Raw genomic sequence first — 17,561 nt, 5'->3', positions numbered from 1 at the left:
TTCTTTTTCCTAAAGATTTTTTTATTTTTATTTTATATGCACTGGTGTTTTGCCTGCCTGAATGTCTATGAGAGGATGTCAAATCCCCTGGAAGTGGAGATACAGACAGTTGTTAGCTGCCATGTGGGTTCTGGGAATTGAATCCCGGTCCCCTGGAAGAACAGCCAGTGCTCTTAAACGCTCCAGCCCCTTCTTTCCTCTTAAAAATTTTTTATTTATTTATATTTTTTGTGCATTGATGTGCACCTGCATGTATGTGTATGTGTGTGAAAGTGTTAGAATTGGAGTTACCAAACAGTTGTGAGCCAATGTGTAGGTGCTGGAAATTGAACCTGGGTTCTCTGGAAAAGCAACCAGCTCTAACCGCTGAGCCATCTTTCCAGCTCTTGCTGCTTTGTTTTCTGTTTAGAAAAATCTGTTCACAAGATTGACACATCAAAGTACCTTTAGGGATTTATACTACAGATATTCTTGCCCATATTATTGATTACAACATAATTTCCCATTAAATTTTAAGTAATTGTAATAAAGTTGTGAAATATGTGGAATTGCTTTATGTACCAGTATAAAATACTTTTAAGATACTCTGCAGTTACCAGTAACACACATAATATACCATACCACTTGAGTAAAAAAGAAGAGGAAGATGTGTGCATTCTTGAAAGTTCATACATCATCATTACCTAGTAAGCCAGGATGTTGCTTTGGGCGGGGGAGGGGGGTAGTAGGTAGCTGGCACTGTGTGTGTTCAAGTGGTGATGGCATTCATCCTCAGCTTCCTATAACCCTAATTCCGTAAGAAGGTTGTTTGAGAACTTAATAAATTCTTCCTCTCAGACATGGCAAATATGTACGTCTTACTCCGAGCTGTGTCCACTGGCTTACCTCATATGATCCAGGAGCTGCAGAATCACATCCATGACGAGGGCCTTCGAGCTACCAGTAACCTTACTCAGGAACATGTGAGTCGGGGAGTTAGAGTGCTTTCTCGTAGCCAGGTTTATACAGGTTTTCTTTTGACCTTGTTTGGTTATAAAATAGGATTTTGTCATAAAAAACTAATAGATATTCTAATGTTTGAAATCTTGAACTTACTGAGCTCTCTTTAGGATTGTTGAATTGTGAAAAAAACCACTGTTGCTTCCTAACAACACTGATTACCAGTAGCATTTGTTAACCTTCCAAAAGGAAATTATTTGCAGTTTCTTTACAATTATGTTGCTTTGTAAGTGGCAGTTAAAATCTCCCCTGCTTCTATGTTTGCCATTCAAAATCATGCAGCCATGTGTCCTTACCTTCCCTAACCCTTATTTTTCTGAAAAGGCCTTTGCCAACCAATGACCTTGTATTGTTGCTGTTATTATGAGGCATGTTCAAAATTTTTTGCTCAGTTTGCAGATTAAGTGACACTGAACAAAAACTGAGCCTCATTTCAAGGTGGAGATGTAAAAATATGCAATTGCAGTGATCCTCAAATTCAGTCATTTTCTTTCAAGAGGGAAACTTTTGAAAGAGGTGGGGGAGTTGAGGGTCAGGGAGGGGTTAATTCTACCCAACTCCAGGATCTCATTCTCATTCTAGAAAGGTACAGGTTTTATAATCCTTCCTCTCAGAATCCAGTCTTTCTTTATGTAACTCTGTAGATTTAGGGATTCACCCTGTGACCCTTAAGGCATGGTATTCCAATGAGTGTGTGGGGTTATGTGGCAGAGGACCTGCTAGGCCTGGTGTTGGATGGCAGTTCCATTTTAGACAGAAGAGTCTTAGAATTTTAAGACCAGTGTAGCTAGAGATGCTAGGGAGTGGGGAGGCGTATAAGTATAATTTGAGGGTGTAAGCATTTATTCTTCAGCCAAATTTTATTCTTAAACATCTTAAAGCTTTATACTTTGTATTTTATGTTTTTAGATGCCAACACTATTTGTGGAATCAGTTTTGGAAGTACATGGTAAATTTGTTCAACTTATCAACACAGTTTTGAACGGTGATCAGCATTTTATGAGTGCTTTAGATAAGGTAACTTTTAAAAAATTTTTTATTTTTTTGTTTTTCAAGGCAGGGTTTTTCTGTATGTAGTTTTAGCTGTCCTGTAACTTGCTAGGTAGACCAGGCTGGCCTCTGAAATCCACTAGCATCTGCCTCCCAAGGGCTGGGATTAAAAGGAAGCACCACCACCGTCCAGCAATAAGGCAACTTTTAAACAAATAAATAACACATGCAGATGACATATGTACATGGGATTTTCTTTAAACTGTGATGTGGAGTTTCAACTGGGTATATTTATTAGGCATTTAAGTTTGAGGTCCTTAAGACACTGAAACCCAGGTTAAATTTGAGAGTTTTAAGGTGGTTACAGTGAACATCTATAGAGTTTCCTGTGTCATTATTACTCAGTTGTTGCTACACTGGTGTCCATGGTCTTAGTATCCTTTAGTACTGATAGTTTCCTTGTATAGTCTGACAGTGGCAAGGCTGGCATTTTACTTGGCATTTAGGCTGTATTCATTCTTGGTTTGAAAGACACCAGGAATTTGAGTTAGTATTTGACATTGGAGATTTCACTTATAGGTTGTGAGGTATTAAAATGTATTGATCACATGTCAGTAATGGGTAGCAAATAACATCTTATAATGGGGAAGGGCACAGAAAGTCTTACTTTATGATAATTTGGTTTGTGGAGTAGTCAGCTTTCCATCACTGTGACAAACACTGAGCTAAGCAGGAAGAGTTTTTTTAACTCTAGGTTTCGCAGGTTTCTGTCTAACTAATTGGCAGTGTTGCTTTGGGCTTCTTGTGGTAGGCCAAGATGTTCACCTTATGGTGACCCAAAGAAGCAGAGAGGGAAAAGAAGGATCCAGGGGAGCTACTGTCCCTTTTAACACGGAGCCTTATGAGTTCCTGGGGAGATAGCTCAGTCTCCAGCACCTATGTCAGAAGAGCAGTGTGATAGTGTAACCCCAGTGCTGGGGGTGGAAAGGGGTGCTGTTGAGCTAGCTCAGCCCAATGTGCCCTCTGTCCCAGGGACAGACGCTGCTTCAGAACACAAGGTACATCTTGCCTACACATGTGCATGCACATTAGGAGAACACTGCACATCCACACATGGACAGAGAGGGAGGTAGCTAATCCGTGCTGTGATAGACATGATTACACGATCCTCAGCCCTCTGTGTGCTCTTGCCTGCTCTGGTAACTAACCACTGCACTGTTTTCTTGTTTAGGCCCTTACATCTGTTGTAAATTACAGAGAACCCAAGTCTGTTTGCAAAGCACCTGAATTGGTAAGTTTAGTTGCCTAAAAGTAGTCTCATGCAAAGTCAGTAAAGGTTAGTAGACTGGCAAATCAATCTGTCTTGTATACTTTTTTTTTTAGACCACGACAATTGCCTGCACTACATATAGCTTCAATTTATGTATAGAATGCATTAGGCTATGTGCCCTTTCTTATTCAAAGGAGAATTCACAAAGAATAGCAAAAGAAAAAGAAATGCTTCTTATTATGATCATTAATTGCTGATTAGTTTTTTTGTTCTAGTATTTTGTATATTTAAAACTTACCTGAGCATGCATATTTTACATTCATAATTTTAAAGCATAACTTGAAGACATAACAGCTCACAGTATCTGTTGAGCCACTTTTGCCTTGTTTTTGTTTCATTGCTGGTAACTATTCACTGGCTTGTTTTCATGTTTAGGCTCTTACATCCTCTCTAAGTGACCTCTGTGTTGTCACCTTTGAAGTGTCTTTCCAAAGGGTCCTTTGTAAGAATTATTACCACTTTCTTTTTGAGCTTGCTAAGTACTGTGACAACTTGCTAAAGAAGTCAGCCAAGGGGATGACTGAGAATGAAGTAGAGGACAAGCTCACCAGCTTCATCACTGTTTTCAAATACATCGATGACAAAGACGTTTTTCAGAAGGTAAGCCAAACAGAGCTCAAATTACAGCTAGCAGCTTTGCTTTGCTTTGACTTTCAAGTCATAATTAAAGTAACCATTTACATTTTTCTGTAGTTCTATGCAAGAATGCTAGCAAAGCGTCTAATTCATGGGCTGTCTATGTCAATGGATTCTGAAGAGGCCATGATCAATAAATTAAAGGTAACAGAAATCTTTAGTATTATAATATCATAAAAATCATTATACCAACAGCCAAAGATGCTCACTGTATATAATGACTGCATCAATCAAAGCAGTCCAGTCATTAATGTGTGTGCATACAGTGGGCTGTGGAAGTGGTCAGACATAACTGTATTTGCATACAATGCTACATGTCAGCACAAAACTCAAAAGTCCAGAGATTCAGAATAATCTCCAAGTTCAGTATGATTAGAAGATAAGCTTCTGTTCTCCTAATTCACTCCTGGCTGATTATTCTCAGTTTAGGTTATATGCTTTGCAATTGTTTTCCAGCAAGCCTGTGGTTATGAGTTCACCAGCAAGCTGCATCGGATGTACACAGACATGAGTGTGAGTGCTGACCTCAACAACAAGTTCAACAATTTCATCAGAAATCAAGACACGGTGATAGACTTGGGGATTAGTTTCCAAATATATGTCCTTCAGGTATGATAGTACTTTGTTTAGTTTAAGAATCATTTTGACAATGTGATATAAAGGGTCAGCAAATGACTTCTGGTATGCTTTGTCAGCTAGTGAATTGTAGAATACCCATTATAGACTTGGAATAAAATGCGTCCTGATAGTAAGGGCCATAGCACTGTCAGCGTTCCGAGAAAAGAAAAAGGAGCTTCAGCAGCTTAGCATTTAAATGGTTGCCTGCATGGTAGATGTCTGTCTACTGAACTTATTATTTTGCTGTTCCTTTTCTAGGCTGGTGCATGGCCTCTCACTCAGGCTCCTTCATCCACATTTGCGATTCCCCAAGAGTTAGAAAAAAGTGTACAGATGGTAAGTGTGCAGGAAAGATACAGGTAAACAAAGGCATTATTGTAATGACTGTGTGTGTGTGTGTGTGTGTGTGAGAGAGAGAGAGAGAGAAAGAGAGAGAGAAAGAAAGAAAGAGAAAGAAAGAAAGAAAGAAAGAAAGAAAGAAAGAAAGAAAGAAAGGTGTATTTCAGTTTGGGGTCTATCTGTGATACATAGTAACCCTACCAGCTTCTAAGCACTCATGAAATTCATAAAAGTTTTTTTTTATTTTACGAAAGTCTTGGGCTAATCAGGTGGCTGTGTCACTGGATGATGGCACCTGCCACCAAGCCTTACACCTGATCGGGCTTCCAGACCCCACATGGTTGGACCCCACATGGCTGGCAGAGAACCAGCTCCCACAAGTTCTACTTTCACTTTTACACGTGACCCCTGGTACACACAACACTCAGTGTGCATTGTTTAGAGAAAAGAGAACACTTCATTGTCATTCTCTTTTTCCATTTGAAATTTGAGGCCATGTTTATGCTTCTTTTAATTCTGGTAACATTTTAATTTTCCTTTAATTGAGTGAGATACCAGAAAATAATATATCAAAGGTATGCGTTCAAGTGAAAAACCTCTTTAAAGTGGACAGAAATTCTAGAAGGCTGACCTTTTATAGGTTGTCCCCGACTCCATATATATGGACATGGCTGTGCACACACATACAAATACATAAATATAATTATGTAATAAACAAATAGATAAATATATATTTTAAAATAAAAAATAAAATGAAATATAAAATATGAACAGGGAATATAGCTCTTGCAAGAAGCTCTGAATTCCACCCAGCACAAAACCAAGTTTTCAGGAGGTGGGGCATCTATGTACCCAGCTAAAGGCTAGCCTGGAATACATGAGACCCTATGTCAAAAAAAGAAGAAAACATGAACAATTTGTTTTGGGACTGTTGTCTTTTACACATTCAAGGAAGGAGTTTTTTTTTTAATTTTAATTTTTTATATTAATTACAGTTTATTTACTTTGTATCCCAGCTATAGCACCCTCCCAGTCCCACCCTCCCTCCCTCATCTCCTCCCATGCCCCTCTCTAAGTCCACTGATGGGGGAGGTCCTCCTCCAATTCCATCTGACTCTAGCTTATCAGGTCTCTTCTGGACTGGCTGCAATATCCTCGAAGAGCTAGCCACTGAGTTCATGTCAGAGACAGTCCCTGTTCCCCTTACTAGGGAACCCATTTGGATACTGAGCTGTCATGGGCTATGTCTGACCAGGGGTTCTAAGTTATATATCTATGCATGGTCCTTGGTTGGAGATTCAGTCTCAGACAAACCCCTATGCCCAGACATATTTGGTCCTTGAGCTCCTGTCCTCTCCAGGTCTTACTAACTCCCTCTTCTTTGATAAGATTCCCTGTACTCTGCCCAAAGTTTGGCCGTGAGTCTCAGCATCTGCTTTGATACACTGCTAGGTAGAGTCTTTCAGAAGACCTCTGTGGTAGGCTCCTGTCCTGATTCTCAGGAAGGAGTTTTTAAAATTTCAAAGCTTTGATGAAAAAATTTTAAAGATTTATGTTCTATTTAATTGTGTTTGTGTGTTTAACTATATTGTCTGTTTGTAGTTTATAGACTTCAGAAAGGGCTGCAGACTAGCACCCACAGGCCAGTTCAGAGCTGACTATAATTCCACTTCCAGGGCATGTGATACTCTCTTCAGGCCTCCACAGGGACCAGGCAAACATGTTGTGCATACATAAAATGAAACACCTGAACACATAAAACTAAATTATGAACAACAATATAACCAAGTGGTAAAAGGAAATCTATCCCGCTACCATGACCTTTATTAGGAACCCCCTTTTACCTTAAAAAGGTTGCATCTCAGTACCTGTGTTACTTGCCTTTTACTTGCCTTTTGTTTAACTGTATTAGAATTCAGCTTATATTAATAGTTCTACACTGTTAGTGCAAGTTTATTGAATAAGTGAGGTGTTCTGACTTTTCTCCCTACTTGTGAAATATGTGCAGGTACCCACAGAGGTTGGGGGATCCCCTGAAATTGGAGTCATGTGCAGCTCTAAGCCATTTCTTGTAGGTGATGGGAACCAAAACATCATTTCCAAGAACAGTGTGCAAATAGTGGTTCATCTCTGTATGCTCCTGTCCATACAATTCTAAATGTAAATGTATGTCAACAAGACTATGGGTAGAGAAATACCTTGAGCCCCAAAGCTTTGTTCGTGTCATTGTTGACAAGAATGTTAAATCCTTAAAACTGTTAAATCCTTAACTGCACACATATGTTGGTTAAGCTTGTTCCTTTTGGGAGGCTTTGTGCTGGTAAATGTATGGTTTTCATGTTGAAATGTATATGATGGTATATTTGGTCTTTAAATAAGATCTTTAAAGTCCAGGTTAAGATTGTTAACAGTGATAAATTGCTATTGACATTATTTCTGATTTTATGCAAAGAAGTAAAGTGTGCAGATGCTGAGGTTTGGGGAAACTGGACAAGCTCTAAATAGAGAGCTGGGGTAGGACTGATGCTCAGTGGGCAAGGACTTGAGGACCTGAGTTAGGATTCCAGTGCCCCATGCTGGGCAGGGAGAAGACACAGGATACTGGGGATTCCTGCCTGGCAGTGCAGCTGAGATAGCTCCAGATTCAGTGAAGTCCCTGTCTCTAAATAATGTGGAAAAGCAATTGAGGAAGGCATACCTGTGGTCACTTCTATCCTTCACACACAGGGCTGGGATAACTAACATGCTGGCATGTCATAGCAGTTTAAATTATAGCAGAGAAATATTTTCAGAGATGTGTCTACCCTGCATGGCGGTCCGTTGCCTGAGTTATTCTGCCCTGTCTTGTTTACTGTTGTTTCCCATGGTGCTCTCAAACTCCTGGGCTCACACAAACGTGTCTCCGCTTTGCATGTCACTGGGACTGTTGGGTGCACATCACAGCACTTGGACACCCTGCATGGGTAGAACACTTTAAATGCACTAGTCTAGAGTGAGCAAGTCACTGCTGACCCTGCGCAGTCGCCAGAGCTTGGCACCAGTACACCTACATAGCAAGTGGGTTATTAAGGATCTGGAGCAGGTCCTTGGGACGAGGTATATCATTAGGTGGATTAAGATGCTTTTACCTTTTCAGTATTGTGATAAATAAGTTTCAGGACCTAAAAATAGCTTGGCATCTCTCTCTTTCAACAGTTTGAATTGTTTTATAGCCAGCATTTCAGTGGAAGGAAGCTGACGTGGTTACATTATCTCTGTACAGGTAAAGAATGTTTAATTACTTGTTTAATAATATTTACCTGATTGTGTTAATTTAGAACTACAATTACTGTATTCTAATTCTAGTTTTAAATCTAATCTACTTTGCACCATTTCCCTTTCTGGTATCATGTATAATGCTGATAATGATACTCATTTTAAGACATTCCTTGATTTTTATAATGAAAGTACATTTTTTTAGCCAGTCAATTTTAGATATTAAGGAATTTGTTTAGAAAAGCAGACTGATGGGTTAGATGGTTTTGAATACGTGTTCTCCAAAATTTTCTTAGCCTGATCCATTGATTTGCACTCTTGCCATGAAGTGTTAGAGTAGAAGCAGTTGTTGTAAGTCTCAGTGCTGAGTCCTGCCTTAGTCTCAGCTCCCTGGAGGAGGCCAGCACATACTCTCGTAGACTTGGAAGGCCGGCAGAGTAGCACCCACAGGCTGGTTCCCTACTCTGCTTCCAGGAGATCTGACACCTTCTTTAGGCCTCCACAGGGACCAGGCACACATACGCAGACATACATGCAAGGAAAAACACCCATGCACATAACACTAAGTTATAAACAGTGACAAAAAGGGAAATGATGAAAGGAAATCTTTCTACCATGACCTTTATCAGGAACACCTCCTTTTACCTTAAAAAGATTGTATGTCTCATTACCAGTGTAACTTGCCTTTTGTTTGGCTGGTTTAAGTCTTAGAATCCAGCTTATATTAACAGTACTGCACTGTTTGTCCACGTTTATTGGCTAAATCAGGTGCTATGATTTTCTCCCTACTTGTGGGATATGTTTGGTCTTTGCATTTTTATTTTAATTTCAAACTTATGTAGATGAAAATAAATATGATACACTTTGATTATATTTCTCTCTGTGCTCTATATCCTCCCTCTGAAATTCCCAAGAAGTTTCCTTCTTTTTTTGTTGTCTGAGTGTGCATATGTGTGACCCACTGCGTTTAATTTAATAAGAGTTGCAGAGTTGCAAGGATGAGCCCCTAGTTGACAGGGGCTATTATGAGCTCAGACACACGAAAGTCTGAAGCAGGTAGCTGCTGCAAGTTCATGGGTATATGTCATACCCAGAAGACAATATTCAGAACACTTTTCATCCTCCAGTTCTTATCCTATCAGTTTTGCTAGGATATAGATGTCCATTTAGGGCTGATCATTGGTAGTCCTTTATTCTCAAATTATTTTAATTGTAATTTGTGTTTGAGTTATACCTGGGTACGCATGTGAATGTGTTTACACTTGGTTTGCAATGGAGGTTAAGGGTCATCATTGGCTGACTTCTCCTTTTTTGCCCCTCTCTCATTATTTATTTCTTTATTTATTTATTTACTTACTTACTTTTGAGACATTATCTCTCACTAAATCCAAAACTCACCAGTTCAGTTAGACTGACAGCTAGGCAAAGCCAGCAGGCTTCGGGTATCTGCTTGTCCCGCCCAGTCATTGAGAATACAAACGTGTACCCTGGCCTACCTTTACATGACTGCTCGAGAGTCCAACTCAGGTCCTAATGCATTTGCAGCAAGCACTTTATCCTCTGATGGCTGTATTGTTTTGTTTCTAACTTTTAAAAAAATTGCCTGTTAATGGATGGTGGCACCTTGAATAATTCCAGCACTTAGGAGGCAGAATTAGTTGAATCTCAGTGAATTTGAGACCATGTTGCACGCTCTCTCTCTGTCTCTCTGTCTCTGTCTCTGTCTGTCTCTCTCTCTCTCTCTCTCTCGTGTGTGTGTGTCTGTCTGTCTGTCTGCCTGCCTGCCTGCCTGTCAGTGTCTGTGTGTGTGAAGTACACCCAGGCATGTCACATCAGCATGTGGACATCAGAGGAAAACTTTGAGAATCTGTTCTCTTCTTCCGCAGTGTGGGTACCAGGGTTGAACTCATGCCATCACACTTAGAGAATGCACATCCGTTGGTGGTAGTCCCTGGTTATCTTTCTGTCCTTTTCCTTCTTCAACCCAGTTTTGTTTTGCCTTGCCTCCCCTGCCAGTCCTCGTTAGCTTTCCTGTTGTTTTTTTATCTAGAGTCACTGCTTAAGCTCTGACAAAGTCAGAATAAGTGAGCTGTTACTACATGTTGTATCCAGTGCTCCAGCCTGACAACCCCCATGTCCTGCCAACAGGAATTAGAATGCCTGCACATTAATTTTAACATGTTTGCTCTTTTAGGGGAAATAGTCCAAAATATCAATTATGACAGCTTTGAAATGAAAGCAATTTGGATGATCATTGTACTGTCAATTTCTGTTTTAATTGTAGGTGAAGTTAAAATGAACTATTTGGGAAAACCATATGTAGCTATGGTTACAACTTACCAAATGGCAGTGCTTCTTGCCTTTAACAACAGTGAAACTGTCAGCTACAAAGAACTTCAAGACAGCACCCAGATGAATGAAAAGGAGCTAACCAAAACAATCAAATCATTGCTTGATGTGAAAATGATTAACCACGATTCAGAAAAGGTAATGTTCCCGAACCTCTAAGCTCTTTTCTGAGATATTGGCAGTTTTAAGGTTTGTGTCATACATGTGACTCTGTAAATTAGCTTAGTGACTTCACCACGAGGGCAGGCTTTGCCAAAAATGAACACAGTATGATTGGGGGGTCAGAGCCTCCGCGGCAACAGTTTCCTTTAGAAACAGCTCACTTGTCATAGTGTGCTTGCTGCAGCATTTTCAGACAGATAGTAGATATAATGGCTGCACCTGAAAGTAGCTTTTTTTCTAGATAGAAACTGATTTAAATTCTGGCAAATATGAAATCAGAAAAAAAAATTTTGTTTTAAATATAGGAAGATATCGATGCAGAATCGTCATTTTCATTAAATATGAGCTTCAGCAGTAAAAGAACAAAGTTTAAAATTACTACGTCGATGCAGAAAGATACACCACAAGTAAGTGCTTGTTTGAATGTCATTTCTTCTAAAAATACTTAAGCAGTGGATCGAATGAATCCATTTTATACTGAGATCAAGCAAACCTTTGCAGTATGATAAAGCTTTTCTGGCTTATTCTTGCTTGCATTTGTTGGCCTTACAATTAAGTGCCGGCTTAACCAGTATATTAGTATTTAGAATATAGACATTTTAGGTAATGGTTCTCTGGCTCAGTTATCTGTCCAGTATGAACACGTATCGATTGTAAATAGTGATAGGTTTTGTTGTGACAGTTTCGTGTGTGTGTGCAGTCTGTTTCTCTCATTCCTCCTACGGTGCTGCCACCCACCCTCTTCCCAAGCAGCTCCTTTACTTTGTTTTTCTTTTGATGACTCCATGAGTTTAATTAGGATTACTTAAAAGAACTTGGGCAACTTACCAGCATGTACACTATTGAGAAAAATACGTATTTCGTAGCAAACATGAACTGTTTATGAAGTAGAGATGGATGAATAAGGAAGAGAGAGTATATTAACATATGAGTGAGAGAATGAATGAATAAATAAATGCACGAATATAGGTATTGTATCAGAACCTTGGATGTGCTAAATGAATGCTCTGCAACTGAGCTGTATCCCCAGCCCCATATTTTATCTTAAAACATAGTTTGGGCTTGTGAGTGTAGGTCAAAGGTAGAGTACCCGCCTAGCTTATGGGTTGCTGAAAGATGGGAAGACAGGGACTTTCGGAGGGTTAGATTTTCTTTGCCTTTTCTCTAAAAATGCCTTTCCTGAAGTGATATGCTTTCAAGCTTGAAACTCATTTTTGTAAAATGTTAGGCAATGCTTACGAAATTTGTGCGTGGCGCGCAGCTTGCCCCGCAGTCTGCCTGGCGTGTGGTGCCAGCAGGAGGTGGGTTGAGGCTCTGACGAAGCACTGTGATTGGCTTTTTGACTGAATTCAGCAGTGATCATTGCTTTAGTCTGGAGTGGGCTTCATTCAAAGACTTTGCTCACTGTGGGATGAGAAGTAGCTCTCAGGCCCTTGGGATGAACTCCATGGCGAGGGCGGGGGCACGCATATTAATTGCCCTGAGTCTGAAACTCTAATGTGACCACAGTCTCCTTTTCTGTAGAATGAACAATCTCAGGGATTTGTCTTTAAAAGCTGTTGCCCAGTCCCTCGTCCTCCAGCACGGTCTGCCTCTGTATATGTCTCAAGCAAGCCCTTCTTATATTTCATTGGTGATCACCGTTTTCTGGCCTACCTTCCCTCTGTGCTCCGAATGAGCCAGAAGAACCCTCCTCTCAATCCCCAGCCCTAGCTATCTAGTTTGTGCACTTGTTGCTAATCACTGAACTCGTTACAGCCTCATCTGAAAGCATCTTGGCATAAAGGACAGCTAGCTACTAAAACAAGAGTCTTGTCCTTTTTCTGTTGCTTATTTTTATTACATTATAGTTCAGAATGGTGTAAACTTCAAAAGTAACCTAGCTTTATTCTTACAAACTATCTGTAACCTGCTAGAGGTGTTATAGGATGTCCTGTGATTTGGGCACAGCCCTAGCGTATGTTTTCTTGTTGTTGCTTTTTCCTAGTTTGTCTGGTACAGTATATATGTTTTCATGCATGTTTGGCAGTCAGGTCAATTTGGATGTGGTTTCTTGGAGCCATTCTCCCTCCCTCCCTCCCTTCCCTTCTCCTTCCTTCCTTCCTTCCTTCCTTCCTTCCTTCCTTCCTTCCATCCATCCATTTTATTATTATTATTTTTTTTTTTTTGAGACAGGATTTCTCTATGATAGCCTTTGTAGACTAGGCTGGCCTTGAACTTACAGAGATCCGCCTGCCTCTGTGTTGGAATTACAGTCATATACTACCACATTTGGCCGTCTTCCTTTTTATTTTTAGATAGCATTCCCCCCCGCCCCAACTGTAAAAGGCCAACTAGTTTAGGCTGACTGATATGCAATGGCATTATAACATGCCTGGGTGCATACAGAAAACATTTCACCTTCTAAGCTAACTCCCCAGCCCCTGAATTTTTTTATTTTATTTTATTTTATTTTATTTTATTTTATTTTATTTTATTTTATTGATTACACTTTATTCACTTTGTATCCCTCTATAAGCCTCTCCCTCCTCCCCTCCTGGTCCCACCCTCCCTCCCCCTTCTTCATGCATGCCCCTCCCCAAGTTCACTGATAGGGGAGGTCCTCTTCTCCTTCCTTCTGGATCTTAGTCTATCAGATCTCAGCAGGAATGGCTGCATTGTCCTCTACTGTGGCCTGGTAAGGCTGCTCCCCCATCATGGGGAGGTGAACAAAGAGCAGGCCAATCAGATTATGTCAGAGGCAGTCCCTCTTCCCATTATTATGTAACCCACTTGGACACTAAACTGCCATGGGCTACATCTGTGCAGGGGTTCTAGGTTATTTTCATGCCTGGTACTTGGTTGGAGTATGAGTCTCTGGGAAGACCCCTGTGTTCAAATCTTCTGGTTCTGTTGCTCTCCTTGTAGAGTTCCTGTCCTCTCCAGATCTTACTATTTCCCACTTCCTACATAAGATTCCATGCACTCTGCCCAACAGTTGGCCATAAGTCTCAGTGTCTGCTTTGATAGTCTGCAGGGCAGAGCCTTTCAGAGGCCCTCTGTGGCAGGTTCCTAGGTTGTTTCCTGTTTTCTTCTTCTTCTGATGTCCATCTTCTTTGCCTTTTGGGATGGGGATTGAGTGTTTTAGTGAGGGTACTCTCTCTTGATTAGTTTCTTTAGATGTACAGATTTTAGTAGGTTTATCCTATGTTATATGTCTATATGAGTGAGTATGTACCATGTGTGTCTTTCTGCTTCTGGGACAGCTCACTCAGGATAATCCTTTCCAGGTTCCACCATTTACCTGCAAATTTCATGATTTCCTTATTTTTCATTGTATTACAGTTTGTTTTCATTCCTTACTAATATCATGGGAATGAAGTGATCTCTCGTAGCTCTTGTGTGAATTTGACCAGTGCTCTGCTTTGGATTTTGAATGTACTTGGGAGATCACCTGTCACAAAGCTCCTGTCTGTGATTGTTTAAACATAGTATATCCTTTAGGAGGTGGAGGCCAGAGGAAGGTCTTTGAGTATCTACAAAAATTGTGGGACCAAAATAAGGGGACACTGATGATGGACTCTGACCACATACCAGAGTCAATAGCAACCGTTTTTAATATGTTGATGTTCTTAGGTATTTTATTATAGTTATGGAAAGCTGGATGAAAGCTGAATTTTTTTTTTTTAAGTTTGTTTGTCTCTGGGTGTTTTGCCTGCCTGCATGTTTGTTTATGCACCATATTCATGCTTTAGGAAAAGTCTGGAGGGACGGATTTGTCCACAGTGTGAGCAGCTGGGAACCAAGCCTGGGTCTTCTCAGAAAGCAGCAATGCTCTTAACTGCTAAACCATCTTTCCAGTTAATAGTTAGATAATTAGTTAATAATTAGAACCACTGATTGTAATATTAACTGGAATTTTAAAATTCACCAATAGGAATTTAAAACAAATTCAATGACAGTGTCCTATGTGGTGTCTCCCATCCATTTTTCATAAAAACAGGAACTGGAACAGACTAGAAGTGCTGTAGATGAGGACCGGAAAATGTATCTTCAAGCTGCTATTGTTCGTATCATGAAAGCGCGCAAGGTGCTTCGGCACAATGCCCTCATTCAAGAGGTAAAAGGGAAAAGCTCTTGGGATTTTATAGTGCACTGTATTAAAATTGAGACAGGACTAATACTGGCCAAATAGCATGAAGAAATATTTGTTTCTGTGTTAGGGCCAGCTTTGCTCTGTTTTGAACTAGAGAGCCTAAACTTGCCAATTTGTTAAATTGCCTGTCCATCTGGAGACAAGAACCAGTCCAGTGAGCGTTCGTTCATTTCCTTTACACACAAGTATTTGTGTGCAATGAGCATCCTAGGGCTATTCCTCAGTGCAAAGATCTCCATGTGCACACAAAGGAGGGTTGTGGTATTAAGTGCATCGGAGTAAAAGTAGACTGAGCATTTAAACAGACTTGGGGGCACATTGAATATGTAGGTGGTGATGCCATTGGTAATTTCACTTATGTGTCAGCTTTACTGTTTGGCCATACCTTACATTCTGCACTTTATTTCCTTTGTAATCCAAGCATTAGGATTTTACTTTAGCTTGCGCACAGGCTTACTTTTATCATCTTGTAGAAGCTGATAGCTCTGGCTAGTGCTCTCCCTGTGTGCTGCCTTGTTCTAGGCTAAAGCAAGTGTTGCAGAGTACTGTGTTCCTTCTTGCTAGTTAGGTCTGTCTGTTACAGAGCCAGGTGTTCAGTTCAGCATTCACACACCCACTGTTGAATCCTAAATGTGAGGTTCCATACAGCTGATTTGAAATGGATGCTTATGCTGATTAACTAGAATAGTCTGACTGCTGTCTCTCTCACAGGTGATCAGCCAGTCAAGGGCCAGGTTCAACCCCAGCATCAGCATGATTAAGAAGTGCATAGAAGTTCTGATAGACAAGCAGTACATTGAGCGCAGCCAAGCATCTGCAGATGAGTACAGTTATGTTGCGTGACACCCTCTCCTGGTGTGGGTGTGAGGTCATCGCCGTCACCATTCGGTGTGCTTCTGTGGGAAAAAGCAGGCCTGTGCCTCCATACTTTGGTCATTTGGCAGCCCCCGTTTTTCTGCTGTTTACAACATCACCAGTGCCACGTCATGAGCATCAAAGAAAATGCCTAGAGATATTTCAAGCTCATGTCATTATGACATTTCTTAAAACTTTATTAAAAGAATGAGTGAAGTATTGCTGAAATGTGGAATTTGGTTGGGTACCATGCTTTCTCCCCTTCACGTTTGCAGTTGATGTGTTTTTTTTTTTTTTTAATGTATCTTAAAAGGACATAAAATAAAAACTTAAATATTGTAATATGACAGATAACCTAATAATTGTATCTACATTAAAATGACAAACATGATGTTGCTGCTTGTCAAATAAAAAAAAAATAAAGAAACCATGCCTTTTCTATGTCATGGAATATCAGGTTGGACAGAAACAGGGCACTTGTAAATGCCTGTGAGTCATCTAAGCACCTACAGCATTCTGTCTCGACGATGAAGTTACACGGGCTCCTGTTTAACCATCAGTTAAAACTTCCAGGTTTTTGTTTTTGAATACGTAAAGTTGTATTTGGTGTAAAAAATGCTCTTTGTGAATTTGAGCTAAATGGCATAAGCAACTTTTGCATTTTGAGGATGTAATTCCATCAGTGGCTTTGGTGATGTGCAACACCACAGAAACGGAGCAGTGGCTACTGTGCAGTGACATCAGCCTGGCAGAGAAAGGACTGCATCGACATGATGGCTAATGCTTATCTCCCAGAGGTATGGGAGGCTGTGGTTACAGTGACTTCCTGCTCTCCCTGCCTGTTGCTGGCACCCCTTCTCCAATGCAGGTGACTCCCCATCAAAAGTTGATAGCGGTGCCCCTCAACACGCTGGTGTATTGTGCCAGGCACCTTGTATAGGGACATGAAATTTCATCCACTTGTTTATTGTAGATAACAGGGGCATCAACATACTCTGGTCTATCATATTATCCATCTGCCATCCCCATGTCATATTGCTGTTTTAAACCAGAGTGTTTATATCTCTAACAGATAAGGCCTTAAACCCACAATAATATAATATTCTGAACAAATAAACAGTACTTAATTTACATTCTCATGTGGTTCATATTTAAATTTGTTTAATGGTTGGTTGATTGCACCTTTTCATGTATCTCAAGCACTAAGAGAATCTACTGTATTTCTAATGACTTCTACTGTCTTTGTTATCTTGCCTTTCTACCTCTTGAGGATAATGGCAAAGCATGTACTATTGTACATTCATGGTCAAAAAACAAGGCCCCTGTTTTGATGACTTGTTGAGAATTTTCCAAATTTATAAGTATTAAATTAAATCGTAACCTGATGCTAATTGTCAAGAAATATTATATTGAAGAGTGGTCAGAATATTCGTGGCAAATTCAAGTTTTCTTCACATTTTCTCATTTACTGACAAGCAGAAGGAAGAAAGGAGCTCAGGTAAGTTGAGGTTCCATTGAAAAAAGTAGAAATGTATTCATTGAATTCTGTTCAGCCCATTCCCCCCTCAACAGGACCCCCAGGCAAGAGGGCCAGCTTGGCCTTGCTGACTGGAAAGATTACCTGTCAGGCTCTGCCCATAGCCACACCAGTGATTGTAGACAGAGTGAGTGGGTCATCTACTGGAAGGTAAGAGAACTGGGAAGGGGCTTGTTGCAAAGAAAAAAAGCCTTGTTACAAAGAAAGGTAATATAAGCAAATTTTTAAAATCACTTCTTACTCTATAAGATGATTCATGATACCATGCCTGAAGATGAGAGTTTGATTCCCAAGACCTATGTTGTATAGGGAGAAAAATAACTCCCATAAGCATTCTCTGACTTAACACACATGCA

The 17,561-nt window shown here is 40.2% G+C and overlaps 1 protein-coding gene across 3 annotated transcripts in view; it reads left to right on the top strand.

The window, feature by feature from the left end:
* Cul2 (cullin 2) overlaps positions 1-16,801 on the top strand; it is a 54,396-nt gene extending 37,595 nt beyond the window's left edge. For 2 of the 3 annotated variants that reach the window (XM_060387414.1, XM_060387413.1), the window contains exons 10-21: positions 838-962; positions 1,909-2,016; positions 3,221-3,280; positions 3,695-3,919; positions 4,013-4,099; positions 4,412-4,564; positions 4,832-4,909; positions 8,108-8,174; positions 10,452-10,654; positions 10,984-11,085; positions 14,661-14,777; positions 15,525-16,801. In XM_060387414.1, the coding sequence (XP_060243397.1) occupies positions 838-962; positions 1,909-2,016; positions 3,221-3,280; positions 3,695-3,919; positions 4,013-4,099; positions 4,412-4,564; positions 4,832-4,909; positions 8,108-8,174; positions 10,452-10,654; positions 10,984-11,085; positions 14,661-14,777; positions 15,525-15,656 (1,457 nt within the window). In that variant the 3' untranslated portion in view covers positions 15,657-16,801. The remainder of the gene's footprint in view (positions 1-837; positions 963-1,908; positions 2,017-3,220; positions 3,281-3,694; positions 3,920-4,012; positions 4,100-4,411; positions 4,565-4,831; positions 4,910-8,107; positions 8,175-10,451; positions 10,655-10,983; positions 11,086-14,660; positions 14,778-15,524) is intronic. The other variant, XM_021653125.2, reaches the window with a different exon arrangement.
* The last annotated feature ends 760 nt before the right edge of the window (positions 16,802-17,561 follow it).

This window comes from Meriones unguiculatus, chromosome 7 (assembly GCF_030254825.1).
Source record: "Meriones unguiculatus strain TT.TT164.6M chromosome 7, Bangor_MerUng_6.1, whole genome shotgun sequence".
NCBI lineage: Eukaryota > Metazoa > Chordata > Mammalia > Rodentia > Muridae > Meriones > Meriones unguiculatus.
The sequence above is the reverse complement of the archived record's forward strand: the minus strand, read 5'-3'. Positions and strand labels throughout refer to the sequence as shown.